Here is an 18291-nt window from a genome sequence, read left to right as displayed (position 1 = left end):
AACATCCACCTCCATTTCCAAATACAGGCACCTCCTCGTTGCCCTCCCCTCCAAAAATATCCCATAAGGGCCCAGCTCGCCTCTCACCCAAACCCGCCTCACCCCCCCATGGCCTTGAGGGGTTTCAGGTTTAAGATTCAGTTGCTACAACATTAATGTACATGTTGTATTTTACTGCTTTAGATGCTTAAAGTTGAGCTAATTTCATAAAATTTCCAAACTGTTGGGTAGTTTAATCTACAGCAATGCATCATGGTCTATAAGATCATCATATGTTTGTATGGGCTGAGAACCATGTATCTCTAAAAAGTCGACTTCTCTGTTTTCAGTTTGTGACAATTAATTTTCCATCTGATAAATAGTTGAATAGTTTAAATAGTTCAAAATCATCAAATTTAGAGAAACATGTATTTCACTGGACAGAAAGGGAACAATGAAGTAACAAGTGGAATAAAAAGTACAATATTTTCCTCTGAGATGTTGTTGAGTAAAAGTATATAGTAACATAAAATGGAAACACTTGACTAAAGTACAAGTACCTCAAAACTGTATTTGATCAAAGAACCTGAGTAAATGTATTTAGCTACTTATTTAGTTACTAGATACTGAATCAGAAAGAAAAACTTGGAGAATAAAAGTAATTTGCTGTATTCATTTTTTGCAGTGTAACCAAATAAAGAATAATTTGTTGATGATGATGATGATGATTGATGAAAAGTAATTGATTTAGGAGTAATACATATATGTAACAATTATATTTCCTTTTAATTATGCTTATTATATATTAACAGTGGTGGGATGTAAGTACATTTACTCAACTACTGTTGAGTTAAACTGAGGATTTCTACTTTTCTAGTTTTTAATATTACTGTAAATTGAGTATATGTTGGTTTTGGAATGTTGGTCGGACTAAATAAGTGATCTCAAGGAAATTACGATGGTTATTTGTTTGTATTTTTTTTTTTTTTTACATTAACCATAAACTATTAAATACAATAAAATCTAAATAATCCTCACTTTCAAATTAAATGTTTTGATTTGGACTTGGATTTTATATTTATATTTTATATCTAAGTAATTCACCACAACCAAAATAAAATATAAACTATCAAACAATATTTAACTACAATAATCATCAGACAATAAAATAATGTTCACGTAATGTTTACGAATTTTTTTTCGTGTTGCTAGGTTACGCTGTCTAATTTACCACGTGCTAATTCAGCATTTTCGCTGACGTCAAACGGACAGGTGTTCGCTGCGTGCGCCGTCAGCTGTTCTGTGACGTAGTTCCGTTTTTACGTGATGACTTGTCTCTAAATGTACAAACTTCAGGTTATTTTCCTCCGTTATTCTGAAAAATAGAATTATTAGACGGCTTATTGGTGCCGTTTGATTTGTTGAACATTAAACTGTTATTTTTAAACACCTGTTAAACGCCTCTGTGTCACATTAACGGCCACTAAATTAGCGGAACTTCTTCTTTTTTTTCCGTTTTCTCCGTTCAGTCAGGATGAAGTAGCTTCCGGGCGACAGGGTACCAGCAGTAAACATGGCGGAGGAACTGCTGGAAACAGTGGACAGACTTCAGTCCCGGCTCCAGGAGAATCCAGAGCCTCGAAAGGTAACGCCTGACCGGGTGGAGACGGGCGGGTTTGGGCTGTAGCACCGACACCGTCTCCCGAAACGCAACGATTTGTCTCCGGTGCCCGAAACGAAGCTGCGTTCACGGCACTTCTCCGAAAGTCGCAACCGTATTTTAAATGCTGCGTTTAAGGGCCGCTGTCGGGCTCCGTCTTTTTAAAAAATATGTCACCTAGGAGAACATTCACTTGCTTTTTTTCAAAAAAGATCAGAAATGCAAATTGCAGCATTTGTAAAATAATAGTAGCTGTTGTTTTATTTCGAAGTCAAGAAGAAGATTGACATGTTGCAACCTATGACAGTTTAGAGTAAAGGAGCGACTCGGGAATTACAGTCATGACAAAATTACTATTAATTAACAGTTATGCCCAAATATAATAATATTCATCCTGTTGGTTGCAGATTGAATTCAATCAATCATACAGGCGGATATTACAAAATGATAAAAGTGTTTACAAATGTCTATCAGGAAGTCTGTACAGGTTAAAATGAAAATCCTAATGAAGTTATGTTAATCTAAATCTATTAAGAGAAATTATAGACTGCAGCACTAAATTACTTAAAAACGTCCATAAATAGAAACTATTTTTGGTTTAGACGTCCTCTTAAAAAAATACAATTGGGACATGGCAGCCTTTTCCATAAATATCCCATCATAACGACTCACACGTATTGTTTTGTAAGGTTAATATTAGTCCTTTTTTTAAAATTTATTTCTGAACAGTAAAATGGCGATAAAATGAGTTATTATAAATGCTTGTGACATGTCTATGTGGAAAAGCAAACACTCAAAAATACAACGAAGAATAAAATATATCAGTATCAGAATCCGCTTTTATCGGCCAAGTATGTGAACACATAAGATGAGACTGACTTCAGTTGTTCCTCTGATCCTGTGTACTTACACATAAACAGACTAAAAGGGAGACAAGAACAACAAAGCTGAACAAAGTAAGTGCTCAAATAAACATTTAAAGTCTCTGCACAGTGTAAACATATAAATGTGTATATATAAGTATAGATGTAAAATTCAATGAAATGTAATGTAAAATTCAAGCGTACATGAATTTCAGATGAAAAATGAAATGAATAAATAAATGACTGGTATCTTGCATGTTTCAAACTGACTTTGTGATCTTTTGTAACTATGACAATATGTGCGTCCATAGATTTGGTTCCAAAACAGCTCAAAGTGACAAGAATAGGATCAATAACAATAATAAAAATAAGAAGAAGTCCTTCTCTAATATACCAATTAAATAGATTATGGTAGTTATAAAAAGTTCTTAATCTTAATGCTTTAGTAGAATCCATGTCAAGAACAATGACATTTAAACATGACATTATCAGCGCTCACTTCACAATTGCAGCATTTCCGACAGCATGTGAAGGCACCATATGAGACGTCACGATAATTGCCATTAAAAAGGGGTTTTAACTTGTTATTACTTACTTATTTATCCGCGTCTTTTAGCTCAGATTAACACCTGTCAGCTGGATATAATGACACAACACAGGTGTTAAAACAACAACATTAACTACGACGTAATTTATTTCATAACCAATCTCGGGGCCAGAGTAGCCGTTAGCCGTTTAGCTAGCTCAGCTAAAGTGAAGTCAGTCTTCAGGCCTCTGATGTTACACTGAATTTAGGACGCTCTCGGTTTAAATCACCGCTGAACATCACTGCACTGGGCTGTGCGTTTAAAATGATTTAATTAAGAGCGTATAAATGATTTTTAACGATGTCCGACTTCCCCTTTTGTTTACTTTCCCTGCTGAAATGTGGCTGTGTGTCAAAACAAAGCAGGCGTGATGTCTGTGAGAGGTTCTGGTGAAGTGAAGACACGATCCGGGGAGCAGAGGTGGTGATTTCAGTGGAGAACAATGGTGAAATGACAGCTCAGTGGTTTTACTACAGCCCTGCTCCCTTAGGCCACCACTTTACTCAGTCTCCATGACGCAGGGCTGCTAAATGAGTCTGGTTTTCTCGGTAAAAATGAGAGTTTAATTATAAATTGTCAATTAAAATGGTTAATAACACACCCCTTCAACCTCCAGGTGTTCATTCTTTAGGTCGAGGAGTTTAATACTAAAATGATGTGAGTAGAGGTGGAACATGTGAGGATATTTTCATGTAAATCATCCTGAGAGTGATGCATGCAGATACAGTATGTGATTATACTCAAAATTTAAAAAATAAATTAACAGGCGTCATTGAGGTTTGTTTGCAGTGATGCCACACAGTGTGGAGGTGGTGCTGTACCGATACTACAGTGTAAAAATACTCTTTGTAGCCACTAATGAACACTCTCCAAACCCAAGTAAGAAATTGTTTTTCACTGTCATTTTATATAACAATATACAGTGTATTACAGTGGTTAGTTAATTAATTGACTTACATATTATGATAGAAAAATGTAAAAAAAAAAAAAAAGAAAAGAACTTTAAATCTGAATTTCTGAAAAAAAAAAAAAATCTGTGAAAAAGTTTGGCATTAACATGATTTTAACTAAAGGTTCGCTTTCTAGCTGATGGGGGGGTTCAGTCGTCATGGCGATGGCTCAGTCGTCATGGCGATGGCTCAGTTGTCATGGCGATGGCTCAGTCGTCATGGCGGTGGCTCAGTCGTCATCAGGTGACCGAAGCGTTGAACTTCTGCCGTGTGATAGCAGGTGGCCGTAAACGTCTCATACAGACCACCTGTAAACTTCTGAGTTGGTCATATGACAGTTATCGCCATGACAACTGAGCAAACGCCACCCGTTGAGGAAGACCATGACATGTGGTTGAAAGCCCTGGGTGAAAGATATATTTGATCGGCTATTGAGAATGTGTTTGTGGATGAAATAAGGAGACAGTAGCGTTTTTGTTGAACGCTTCACAATCCAAAATATTTCATCACATTAATGCCAAAATCAAATGTCATTGATTTCCGATAAACCCAGGCACATTAAAGGGATAGTTACACTGGTACTAATGTCCTGACAAACTTGTATTTAATCACGATATAATGAGATGATAATACTTAGAAAAATGTACCTGCACCAGTTTATTAGGTACGTCAGAAAATACAGAGAGGTGTTTCTGTTATGTAGCCTACCCTCACTGATATAAGCGGGGTGGACAAAATAACAGGAACGCCTGCCAGTATAACACAGCACATTTAAGCAGCACCACAAACTACATCCTCCAGAATGACCATACAGTAAAAACTGAACATTATAACCTTTACGAAGTGAGGATTCATTGCAGGGCTACACTCGTTTTAGCTGGGTGTACCTAATAAACTGGCAACTGCGTGAATATGAAATGAACATTCACACTTCTTTTAATTACCTGCAGTAATCTGAGTAACACGAGCACCACTTGCTGAGCCTCTTTTGCGATGCAGGGAATCAAACCCCCCCAAAAAACTGTCCCAAAATTTGATTAATCAAAAAGAGAATCAATGATTTTGTCTCAAGATATGTCTTGAGAAGAGAAAGGTATTCTGACCATAACACTGACTCCTTTTTAACAAATTAATGCAGAGGTAAAAAGTTTATGTGCAGGATTTTTTTGGAATTATTTCCCGTAATGCCAAAATGATATTACTGCAGTCACGCTGCGTAGACCTCTGTTACATGCTAAAAATGTGCCCACTTTATATAACAGAATATTTCTTCTTCTTCTTCTTGTAATATATCATCTCTCTTGTTTTTCAGCTGCTGAAGACTTTGAAAAGACTTGGGGAGCTTCCCATGACTGTGGACATACTGGTGGTAAGGATTTCTTGGTTCATCGTTTACATCCTCTTGAATCCTGAGCTGGTGCATAACCATAACCAGGAAGGTGCACTGTAGTAAGGCGTTTAACCCCCGAGTCGTCCAACAAGAAACTGTGTTTGTAGCCTGCAGCTCCCAGAGGTGGATTGGAGCTTTTCTGGGAACAGAAATACTTTTCTCAGCCAGCTGTTTCTTTCTTGTCAGGTGTTATCAGCACAGCCTCAACATGTTCCTCACCAGTCAGATCATTCGGCTGAAGCTGCTGCAGATGAACACGCACAATCGGACCTCTCGCATGATATTTTCCACTTTTAGGCCAAAACACGAGACTGCATTAACTTTGCCTTGTGTTGTTGAGTAAAATTAGTAAATCTGGGCTTGGATGATAGAAGAAATAGTGATCATGGCGCCATGTTTTCACTTTGTTTTGCTCTCCCGTAGGAAACTGGAGTGGGGAAGACTGTGAACTCCTTCAGGAAACATGAAGTAGCTGGAGAGGTGGCGAAGGGCCTTGTGGCCAAATGGAAGAAACTGGTTCCTCAGTCTGCAGACAGGTATGTTATAGATACCTGTGCCCAGACATGCACACAGCAGTAAGGAGTGGAGCAGCTTTCTCTGTACCTCCAAATTAGGAGCACCTTAAAACAAACCAAAGCCTGCTCTTCCACTGTCAGTCAGTTGCTTTTACATGTTGCAGGAGTCTTAAATTCAAATTACGTAGGGGCCAGGTTGTTCTTTTCCTTTTAAACATGTAGTAGACAAAAATATCTGGTCTTTTTTTAATTCAAAATAAACGACCGTATTGCTCCACATGTTTAATAAAGTAACACTGCTGAGACAGTGATTTTGATCAATCGGTCATTCTATCAATCTTTATTTATATGGCGCATATAACATTATATGTTAACATATGTTATATTATAACAAACCTTCTTTCAAGACAATTTCCATAAGAGAGCAGGTTGAGACCAATTCACAGCAAACAACAACCATAATAATAATAATAATAATAATAGTGTCCATATTACTGCAATTTGTTCTCTTTTTCCCGCCTGTTTCTGTTTAATACGCTGTGTTTTAACTGGTTCTATTGCTGCTTGTTTGTGTATCTTATGTAATCTGTTACGATATGTCAAGCACTTTGCAACTGTTGTTTTTGTTCTCGTAGCCGCAGGACCAGCAGATTAAAAATTTAACTGGCAGCTAACCACCAAACATAAAAACATGATCCACAGAGTCTGTAGCTGCTGAGCCTTAATTTTTCTTTTAGTGTGTGTGTGTGTGTTAAAGGTCCCATATTCTGCTCATTTACAGGTTCGTACTAGAACAGGTTTACATGGTTTAATGTTCGGAAAACACATTATTCTCATGCAGACGTTGCTGCTGCAGCTCCGTCTGAACGTTCTGTTTAAGAAGAGCAGGACGTTTTACGTGCTTCACTCTCGCCTCTGAACTCTTTGTGTTGCCAGGAGCTGGTGTTAGTGAGGAAAAAACAATGGTGGACAGTGAGGTGGGTTAAGGAGGTTTTCAGTGGGTCGGGCACAGTCGGCCTGTTGAAGGGCTGGAGGAGGTCACATGATCAACAAATCTGCATATGACATCACAAAGAGAGCAAACTCCAAACGGTGCAATTTCACACACATTTACTGGAAGATGGAGCAGGTGAAAAAGAGACGGGATGTTTTTTTCACATAGTTTGAGGGTTTCTAGGCACACCAGGGACACAAAGACATTTAAAATGCATTTTTCATGATAAAGATCCTTTAACTTTACAGACTGTCTGCCTCAATAACTGAATGTTACAGGTTCCTGTGGCAACGTGATGCTACAGTTTGTGTACAGTTTACAGATCTAGCCAGGATAAAGGAGAGCCACCTTTGTGAAACCCCCGGCTGTAGGCTGAGCGTTAACTCTCGCTGCGTCTGTTACTGATACATCAGGTTTGTGTTGCTGAAGTTGTGTGACTCTTGTCGCTCCACTGTCTGTTTCTTCGTCTCAGACCCACCAACAGCCACGTCAAAGAGGCATCGCGCTCGCACACACACTCTCGAGGCCCAGAGGCAGGTGGTGGAGGAGGAGGAGGCCACAGACGCACCCGGGAGCCCTCCCCTGAGGAAGAGCCCTCCTACATGGAGGAAGAAGAGGAAGAGGACAGAGAATACCACACGAACTACTCGCCCTCACCTCCTCGACATGAGCAGTACAGCCCTCCACGGCGAGGAGGTTACCAGTCGGACGAATACGAGAGCCCTGAGCCTGAGCCTGAGCCTGAGCCTGAACCTGAACCTGAACCTGAGCCTGAGCCTGAGCCTGAGCCTAGTCCCCCTCCTCCTCGCAAAGAGGTCCGCCACGCCAAACCAAACAAAGGACCCAACAAAAATCATCACCACGGTCCCCACGGCGACAGAAACAGGGACAGAGATGAGGAACGGCGGCAACGCCACGCACAGATGAGCAGCGATCGAGGAGGAGGTGAAGGAAAGAAACGCAGCACAGACAGAGAGAGACAACAGAGTCCAGTACAAAAGTCTGCAAAGCACAGCAGGAAGTCGACGAACCACGAGAGCAAGAGGGAGGACAAGAAGAAAGGAGGAGACGACGGTGAGTGTTTGTGTGTGATGGAAGAGGTTCACTGTGACAGGACAAAAACATTTAGAAATAAATTTATCATTCCAGCAAATTTTCATTTCATGGAAAGATGCAGCCATAAAACAACAGTTTGTGTGAACTTTATACAGCTTCGGTAAAGAGCCGGAACAGACATGCCGTGTACAACAGGCACAAAAAGGGAGAAAACTGGAGGTAAAGTTGCATGAGTGTAGTGTAGATGACATTTCTGATTACTATATTTAGTTCAGATATGTTAAACCTCCATCTTTAGGAAGAAAGTTGTATTATTGAACTTTTAAAATTGGCAAAAAACTACCTTCACTCACATCTTTAATACTTAAAAATAAATGTTGCCTCAAATGTACAAAACCTTTAATGTGAACAAAAGAACACTGATGTTTTGTAAAAGTGTGAACCAAAGGCCACGATATGGAGAGACACATCATTGTGTCTTCTTCAAGCCAACGATAACTAAAACAGGACTTGATGATAATTATGATGATTGATAATTATACCCGAGCCCACAATGAAATGACAGAACAGAGAGGAGTTTACAGTTCGTGCCTGTGTGCTTATGTTTGGAGAGGAGAGGCCAGTTAATCATTGATTAATGAACACTTTGCACTTATTTTGAAAGCTTACAACACAAAAGCACTGCATCAACCGTAGATTGTTATCGAAGCCAAAATAATGCTCATGTGTTTATTGGATGATTAGTGGTGCAGCTCTGTGCACCAGAAAAGATGTTTGTGTTTTATCAGCCCACACACTGTTGACACAGCAGAAAGCAGCATCCTGTACCAGCTAACTGAGATACTAGAGATTTGTAAAGTAACTCTGCTGACAGGAAGTCATTTAACGGCGACTCCTCTCTCTTTAAGAAAACTGAAGTCCATATCATTAGAAAAAATAAAGTATTACTTTGTATTGAAACACTCACTCAGTACCCTCAAGACTCAATTAAGACTCGTCTCTTACTGCATTTAAAATTCTCAGTAAAAGTATTGGCATCAAAATATACTTAAAAATCAAAAGTCAATTCATGTAGATTATATCAATGCATCATAATTATTGATTAATCTGTACGCAATCACTTTACTTTTACAGCTTTTAAAGGAGGGGCTAATTTGAATTACTTTATATGCTACTGAGTAGATTAATCTATAATATAATTAGATAGTTTATTAGTTGATTTATATTTTGGATTAATGATGTAAACCTGCAAAGTAACTTAAGTTATCAATTTAAAAAAAAACAAAAATGCAATATTTACCTTTAAAATGTTGTGTATGGAATCATAGATGTGCGATTAAAAAACAATAATTCTGCAAAAGAATAAGAATTACTTATTTATTTTGATTACTTATGTATTCTTTTATTTACTCCTCTTTATATTTTCATATTTATTTTGTTATTATTTTACGATTTATTCTTTTTTTTGGCACTCCTATGCTTCCATATAGTAAAAAGAACAAAGTAGCATCAAATTGAAATACTCAATTAAATTACAACAACCTATAAATTGTTCAACTTTTCAATCCAACTTTATTTGTAAAGCACATTTAAAAGCAACAGCAGTTCACCCAAAGTGCTTTACATTTGCTGAATAGCAAAAACTGTGAGACAACACAATAAAAACACAATAAGTTAAACAGTTTAAAATACAAAAGGACAAAACAACAATAAAAACGACGGGACAATAAGAAAAATTACGGCTTTCATACTGAGTTAAAAAACGAGGAATAACAATGTGTTTTTAAGTACTTGAGTAAATGTACTTGGTTACATCCCACCACTGCAGCATTTGTACTTAGTGTGTTGAAATAAAGCTGAAAACTATTAATCAACTAGTCATCTAATGAATTAATTATTCATTTCAGCTTTCTAAATATGAAGGTGTCCATATTACTGATGACATTATTTGTCACAAATTAAAGTAAACTGAATAATTTCTGGTTTTGGATCATTTGTCAGACAAACAGAGAATTTGAAAACCTCATATTGGGCCTTTTTACTATTTATAGACCAAACAAGAAATCAGTTAACTGAGAAGATAATAGATTCATCATTAGGCGTAACCCTCGTTTGAAGCTACTGACAAACTGTCACTACATCAAAGGTTCCCCCATCTGTCAGCTTCTGGTAGTTTTAATTATTGAATATAATGTAAATGTGATGTCCGTCAACATGAAGTCACATTGACATGATGTCAGTCTGAAACCTTTCGATCGTCTTTACACAGACAAGGTCCTGGTTTCCCACGATTCACTGCATCCTCTAAATTTCCCATCTGTGTTTCCAGGGCGGCCGCGGGCGCCAAAGGACTCTCCGACCAAGGAGGAGGAAGAAGACTTCGAGGCTCCCACCATGTCCTTCGAGTCTTTCCTCACATATGATGCCCCAACGTCCGTCAAGAAGAAGAAGAAGACATCGGCGTCGTCGTCGTCATCCTCGTCACACGCTCGACCGCCTCACTCTTCATCCTCGGGGTCGTCCTCCCATCGTACACGCACCTCTCCGCCTGTGCCCTCCTCATCCTCCTCTTCCTCCAAAGCGAGCAAGGCCAATGGCACTCAGAGCACCAAGAGGCCACATTCAGGCTCCAGCTCAGCTGCAGCAACACCAGAAAAACGCAAGAGGGTAAGAACAGCAGCAGCGATTATAAGACGATCCTTTCACAGATAATCCCTCATGATGTAATTTATATTTTTATAATAACGATGATAATTAGACAGGAGTCGCTCGTAGTGATGAACCTACAGAGAATTACCCCCTGAATCTGATGCTTTTTTTCACTCTCACTGCTCTCATAACCTTGTTTTTGGCCGCATTAGGCAGCTGTTTTCACACAGTTAAAGACCAGCTGGTGAAGAAAATGGAGCATGTAGCAGCTAAAGAGCCAGATATTTCCCCTTTGGGAGTTGGTGGAGACCATAAACTGAGCAAAAAGGGAGAGAATATTAGACTTGCATTCATCAGGTGGACTCTAAATGAATGATAATGTTGCTCCGTAACAGCTGGATGTGTAAATAAATAAGCAACTGGTTCCTAACAAGCTCTGCAGTAACTTAAAAGGTGATGATATGTCGGTGTTTTGTGTTCACAACTTGTTCCTGCTACCTTCAGTGATTAAAAAGTCAGTTATTGCAGGTTTAATTGTCCGAAACTTGAATTAGTGGTTGGACAAAATAATCTAAACCCAAGATCCATTTACTAGCTTTGTCCAGAGCTTTCACCCTCGTGTCAGAGTCTTCATCAGCAGATGGAGTTTGCTCAGGTTTATGCTCATTTTTCATGGTACATCTAAAGTCTGGCATGTTTGAAAGCCAAAAACTTACATTGATTTCTTCAAGTATTTTAAGACTTCAAGTTTTTGGGCCTTGAGTCCATCAGTATTTCTCCCTGGGAACCAAATCTGTGCTTTTATTTTGTAGAATCGTGCCTGTTTCCTAGCAACAGTAACTTATAGTGATTCAGGTAAGAGAAGTAATCTTGCAGATTTCAACAGCTTTAACAAATTTAGAGGCTGGAGTGTCACAAAAGCTCTCTGATAGTGGTTTTCCTACCACTTACAGCAGCCTTATAAAATATTTTTTGTTATTGGACACGGAAACAGCTCACCTGGCTCAGTCTAAAGGTTAAAAACACCTCTGAAGTCATGTTATGTCTTTATGCTGTACTAAGCTAAAGCTGTAGGTTCATATTTAGCAGACAGATGTGAGAGGACTATCAGTCCTATAAACATAAAGCAATAAGCGAATCTCCCAAAATGTCAAACTACTCCTTTAACTCATTGTGTACTTTACCTGCTTTTCTCTGCCCACCAAACTTTGTCGTTGTTTATTATGTTTTATATATGAAGCTATGATGTTCATGTAACGCCGTGTGCAGGTGGTTGAGGCCGTTCCGATTCTTCCTGAAATCCCTCTGCCAGCGATCCAACCCAATTACAGACCTCTGCCCTCCATCGACGTCACGCCGCTGTCCCCTCAGAGACGGAAAGGTATTAAAACACGGTGACCATAAAGGAGACACACACAACATACAACATAATCCACATATTATATATTTCTAATATTTAATGTATGAACCATTGCATCAATATTCCCTTCTCATTTTCCTGTAATGTTTTAGTCAGGTATGAACCTCTCTGGGTTTAATTGCTATCAAACATAGGCATCAGTGTTAGCATTAGCTTTAGCCAGCTTTAGTCAGATTCACCATACTGCACTTGTTCTGAGTACAGCTGGATGTGTACTTCTGTGACGGACTAGTGGTTAAAATGAACTTTGACTTGTTAAATGACTTTGTTAGTTTTAAAGTTTTATCAAATGTTGGTGTTGACCAAAATTATGCTGAAAATTAATATTTAATTATATTAATATTTAAAATTAATTCTAGTCAATCAGAACAGGACTTATTCTCTGGGTGAATTGTTCAGTGAATCAGATCAGAGGAATAATACAATCAGAGATGAACTCCGACTATGAAAAATTGCCATAAATACACATAAAACGAGGAAGACGAGGAAGCTCCCTAAAGAAAAGGTGTAGGAGAGAAATCTGATCATTGACTTCCTCTGTGTGTGTGTGTGTGTGTGTGTGTGTGTGTGTGTGTGTGTGTGTGTGTGTGTGTGTGTGTGTGTACAGATTTACTGTAACCAGGTTACTATGTGAACATGTTCTCTGATTACCCACATAACCTGGTTTCTCACCTGGTTTCTTGTGTGTATGTAAATAAACCGAGGGGGGGTTTCAGAGTAATCCTCTGAGGCCTAGAGGTCTCTGCCTCACTCGGACTTAGTTTGACTTAATTTGGGTATCAAATAACCAAATTGTAGGCTTGACGTTGGTAAACGTGAATTTTTGCTCTCACACAAATTATAATCTAGATCCTCTTGAAGATTTTCTTGTCAGTGTCACCATATCTGTACATGTTCATCCTGCTCTGGGTCACACTGTCTCACTTTTCTCTCCCGTCTTCACTTTCAGTTCCTGTCTGCAATGACGAGGAGGACGCCGGCTTCACTGGGAAGCGGTTCAACTCCAAGATGGTGGTGTACTCTGGATCAAAGACCGCTTACTTGCCCAGGATGATGACTTTGTATGAACAGTGCATCCGCGTGCTGCAGAACAACATTGACTGTGAGTGGAGCTGCTTTATATTTTTATTCTTTATGTCCCAATTCATGAGCAACAAAGCTATAAAACAGTCACTGATCCTCACAGTAGATGGCACTAGAGTGTCTGTAGACGCTCACAGTGTCGTCACAAGCTTTTATACCATAAAGATACACTAACATGGATTCAGAGTTATTTTGATTCTACATTAAATGCTAATCAGAGGAGTTTCATTTCAGATGGTGAAAAGGCAGAGGCAGGGCTCCTCTGAAAGGATAAAAGATAAACAGAAAGCCTAAATAATCAGACTCATTATGTGGTCACACTTCCCGCCCCACCCGCCTGTTATCACAAGGTGGTTAAAACAAACGAATAGTAACACACAAATGTGACTGTACGCTGCCTTTGTGCTCTGCCAGCCATCGCGGAGGTGGGAGGAGTGCCGTTTGAGATCCTGGAACCGGTCCTGGAGCGATGTACACCAGAGCAGCTGTATCGCATCGAGCAGAGCAACCAGGTAACACACACACACACACACACACACAGCCCCCAATCCTATCCATAATCATCAGAACCAAATGAATAATCCAAAACCCTGAAATGAACCAAAGTGTTATTCTAAGCCTAACCTCCAGACCAACTCACCCTAAGTTGGTCTGACCTAAAAGCCTCATCATGTAGAAATGTCCTCACTATGACGTTGGTCCTCCCAAAGATAGCAATACAAGCAATACAGCAATATGAAAACAAAGAAGCCTTTTAGTAGTGATGCGCCATTATATCATAAAAATACACCCACATGTATTGGCACGGCTCCTCAGGGTGTCTAAGAAAGGCAGGTGGAGATGCTGCTGTGCAGCGCCCCAATGAACTGACTTCTTTCCACCTCCAACGGCAGCAAAAATACTCCTGGTATATTTTCTTTTTCTTCATAGCCTCTGTTGCATTTTACTGTTTTTGTTGACACATGCTCAGAAACAGACCAATGATATAAAACATTGAGAAGAGGCAGATGCTGTTAGCACCCATGTGGTTATTTGGAAAGAATATTTATATTTGACTTATTATTTCAACCCAAACCATCATCTTTTCCTAAACCTGACTCAAGTAGTTTTGCAGCCTAAACCTAACCAAGCTGATAATGATAAAAGAAAACTGAAATATATGAGTTTATAATTAACTTAATGAAGTTTACTGTTGGTCTAACTTGTGATTTGAACCCCATTCACCTGTATTAATATCTGGTACCTGTTTGGCTATTTGCACCTGTGTGCAAATTAAGAATACTCCAAATAATGAAATGACCCAAACACAAATAGTGTAGCGTCCTACCTGCAGCTACTGGCTGCTAACTGGTCGAATTGTTTAGATATGTCAGTCAGACACTTTTTCAGTTGGCATCACCTGCATAACAAATCCTTCCATCCTTGTGTTATCTTGACAGTCTGCACACCCCAAATAATAATCTGATGAAAAAGAGGTGAATACGTTTGCTTGTAGAATGACAAGCAAAATGAATAGGAAACCTTTAAAGACCGATGGCGTTCCTCACTGATTTTCTTCTCCCCGGATCTTTCAGTGGTTTACGGAGGAATCTGACGACCTGTGGATGCGTCACTGTCAGAGAGACTTTAAGCGCGAGTCTCCTCAGGAGTACGAGTCGTGGAGGGAGATGTATCTGAGGCTACATGACGAGCGCGAGGAGCGACTGAGGATGCTCACCCAGAACATCTCCTCCGCACACGCGAACAAGCCAAAAGGTACAAGGAGCTTTGACAGACTAAACGTTTAATCTGAAGTAAATAAGCAATTATCCACACTAGAATGTGTGAAAACTTCCACAGAAATGCCACAGATTGATGTTGAAAGTGTGTCTGTGAAGGTCTTGGAGTGTTTCTGTCTTACTGTGAGTGTCGTGTTTGTCCTGGCAGGGCGGCAGGTTAAGATGGCGTTTGTGAATTCGGTCGCCAAGCCGCCACGTGATGTCCGTCGGCGACAGGAGAAGTTCGGTACTCTTAGTGGTTCGTCCACAGCCGCCTCCACCGCAGCTGCAGCGCCCATCAAGTGAGTACTCTGCTGTCTCGCCTGATGACACTGTCTTCCCCCTCACGATGGAGCAGCTTTACATGCTCTATATGCACAACATCATCATCTTTGTGTCGCAGTTATGCATAAAATTATCCTTACAGTTGTTCACAGCCGCCTGAGTCACAGGCCGGCGACAAAAATGTGATCGCAGACAAATTTACAAGTTAGGAACAAGTATATTTATTCACAATATATATATATAATATATATTTATTTATTTATTTATTAACATGATGGCAAAGAACAGAAAAAACATGATTCAGTGATCAGCCATGTGAGGATGTATGGATCCGTTAAAAAAAAAAAAAAGGCTGTAGCAAACAAAAAACCCCCAAAACAAAACAGGTGCCCCCACAGGAGAAGAGAGAGGGAAAAAACCCCACATGGCCCTGGTGCAGCTCATAAAGGTAATGACCCTCTGTCCTGACCCCGAGCCTGTAAAACCAAGAAAAGCCAGCAACAAAAGGACACTGGGGCCACCTAGTGGAACGGAGGGGTCATCACAGATGGACAGAGTTTTATGGATGTACTGCATGCACATCAGGGTTTTCCTGGGGTATTTACTGGGGTATTTACTGGGGTATTTACTGGGGTATTTACTGGGGTCTTTCGTCAAACAACCTTAATGTTTTTTTTTTTTTAATGGATGTGAGACTACAAGGTACTTTCCACCAGGCTGAAACAGTCATAGAACTAACAGTTATAGTGTTTACATCCATTTTAATATGCATTTCTTTCTCCCATTCATTGATATAATAGTTTGAATTCTCAAATTTCGCCAATGCTGGCGTCTTGACTGTGTTAATGTATTTAAATATGTATCTAATATTATATCATTTTTATAGTTTTATTTTGTTTTATTTTGTTGGCTTGACAAAGACCAAATCAAGTCGCACTGTCTGTAGAATAATACTTTTAAAAATGTGGAGTGTGCTGTTATTTTAATATTTTATCGTCTAGTCGGGATGAGCCATGACAGCACCTATTTGTTTGGTGTTCAATGATCATAAATACCAATTCAAAGGTCCAAACTTAGATATCCACCCGCTATTGATTGAATGACATTCACACATGTGTATATGTGTACATTTAACAACATGATCAATAGAATCAGTGTTCCTGATCACATGTACTGTACTAACGAAACACTTTGAAAAACAGTTTCTTCCTCTGAAAAACGAGATATTGACTTTAACACTAACAGAGACTTGATCAGCAACAGTTATGATAATTGATTTTCTGGTTCCAGCTTTGCAAATGTGAGGATTTACCGCTTCTCTGTTTTATATGTTTGTCTTTAATGGTTTGTCTTTTATAGACTAAATGATTAACAGCTATTGAAACTTATTTTCTGCATTTCTTGGTTCAGTTAAGAACTTTATTTATTTCAGATTCAGTGCAGTCACAGACCTTTTGTTTCCTCCTGTGTCTTTCAGAGTGAGGCCAGTTACCACAGACTTCTCTAGTGAATCGAGCCGCTCCTCTTCCTCCCAGTTTAACCCTTCCTCCAGCTCATCTCGCTCCTCAGCACTGAGTGGAGGAGGAGGAGGAGCAGCAGCAGCAGCAGCAGCAGCAGCAGGAGGAGGTGGAGGAGGAGGACACGCCGCCCGGGACAAGCCACAGGTCAAAAGTAAGTGTGTGCAAACAGCGTTCTCACGGAGCAGAATTACATTTGGCTTCTTTTAAATCTCACAAACCATTTGTGCTCGTCTTCTTCTTCCTCTCGCAGAAATCGCACCCATGATGGCCAAAACTATCAAAGCTTTCAAGAACAGATTCTCCCGCCGGTAGTGTGAAAGAGACTGAATGTATTTTATGAATTCCAACTGTGTTTTTAATTTAAGTTTTAGCAAAATTTTCCTGGAGATCCGTTTATCCCGACACACACACACACACACACACACGATCTTCTCTCACCAAACGTATCATGTGAGCTCTTCAGTATTGGTGAAAATGGTTGTTTTTTTAAGTGGTGGGACCTGTTTTTAGGGGTCTTAAAACTATTTAAATCATACATGACGGTCAGTGAATGTGACATCTGTGTTAAGAAAATCAAGTCGCCGCTTTTTACAAGTTGCAAAGGACACACACACACACACACACACACACACACACACACACACAGAAACACACATTCTGCTACTTTTTCTTGTTTGCTAACAGACATTTTAAAAGGAATTTTTTAACCTTCGGGATGCATTTTTGCTTTCTTACTAGTAGATATTCCCGAAGTTTGATTCCACTCTCATGCCTGCACACTAAATATGCAGCTACAGCCACCTGTTAGCTTAGCTTAGCATGAAGAGTGTAAATGGGGGCAAACATCTAGTATGTCTCATAGTCTTAGACTGAGGATGGGGGGGTTTATGTGTCACTGGTCACAACCAGTTGCCAGGCAACCAGTAGAGATGCCAGGAAGTTGCTAGTTGCGACCAAAAGACAGTTTGGCACATAACCCCTGTAATTCACTGAAGTGTGATGTTTTTGTATATACTAAAGAAATGAGACACAACATGTTAATGTGCTGGTAGGCGGATTTTTCCACCAGGAAAGCTGTTTCCATCTGTTTCCAGTCTTAGTGTGAAGCTACGTTAGCCGGCTAGTAGCTGTAGCTTCATGGTGATTCGTGTACAGACATGAGAGTGGTATGAATCTTCTCGACGTCTTGGCAAGAAAGCAGAAACGTTCCCACCATGGGACATTATGAATAGTGAATTTCATTTCAAGAATACTTGTTTGTTACTTTCCAGTGCAATCAAATGATACACTACATGAGGAAACATTTCCCAAACCTTTTAAAGCAAGACTGTGTAACTTTTGAGTTGGTAACTACAGGACGATGGCACATTTATTTCTGTTGATGTCTGAGTGAGGAAGCGTACTGCACTGTTCTAACCGTAGACTGTTTAAAAGGAGTGGACGTAGCTTCCTGGTCTGAAAAGTGAAGCCAGTGCGGAAGAGCCTTAAACCTGCGTTCTTTCAAATGGCTCCCAAAAAGAAGTCAGACTGTATGGAAGTCTTTGAGAAAGTGACCCCACGTCTCACTTAATTTATTACCTCAT

The 18291-nt window shown here is 39.6% G+C and overlaps 1 protein-coding gene across 1 annotated transcript; it reads left to right on the top strand.

Annotated features, from left to right (window-relative positions):
• The first annotated feature begins 1546 nt into the window (after nt 1-1546).
• eloa (elongin A) lies at nt 1547-17345 on the top strand. Its single transcript, XM_070846511.1, has 12 exons — nt 1547-1624; nt 5352-5408; nt 5853-5965; nt 7411-8012; nt 10324-10661; nt 11913-12024; nt 13013-13165; nt 13561-13658; nt 14721-14901; nt 15073-15205; nt 16666-16859; nt 16959-17345. The coding sequence occupies exons 1-12, from the start codon at nt 1553-1555 to the stop codon at nt 17018-17020; spliced, it is 2115 nt and encodes a 704-aa protein (XP_070702612.1). The 5' UTR covers nt 1547-1552; the 3' UTR covers nt 17021-17345.
• Nucleotides 17346-18291: the final 946 nt, after the last annotated feature.

Source organism: Pempheris klunzingeri, chromosome 16, assembly GCF_042242105.1.
Source record: "Pempheris klunzingeri isolate RE-2024b chromosome 16, fPemKlu1.hap1, whole genome shotgun sequence".
Classification (NCBI taxonomy): domain Eukaryota; kingdom Metazoa; phylum Chordata; class Actinopteri; order Acropomatiformes; family Pempheridae; genus Pempheris; species Pempheris klunzingeri.
The sequence above is the reverse complement of the archived record's forward strand: the minus strand, read 5'-3'. Positions and strand labels throughout refer to the sequence as shown.

What these genes read in the sequence shown, in the direction of transcription:
- eloa (XM_070846511.1), top strand. Translation starts at nt 1,553, where the DNA reads ATGGCGGAGGAACTGCTGGAAACAGTGGACAGACTTCAGTCCCGGCTC. An exon ending in GTCCCCTCAGAGACGGAAAG is followed by an intron (nt 12,025 to 13,012) that starts GTATTAAAACAC and finishes CTTCACTTTCAG; the next exon opens with TTCCTGTCTGCAATGACGAG. An exon ending in ACACGCGAACAAGCCAAAAG is followed by an intron (nt 14,902 to 15,072) that starts GTACAAGGAGCT and finishes TTGTCCTGGCAG; the next exon opens with GGCGGCAGGTTAAGATGGCG.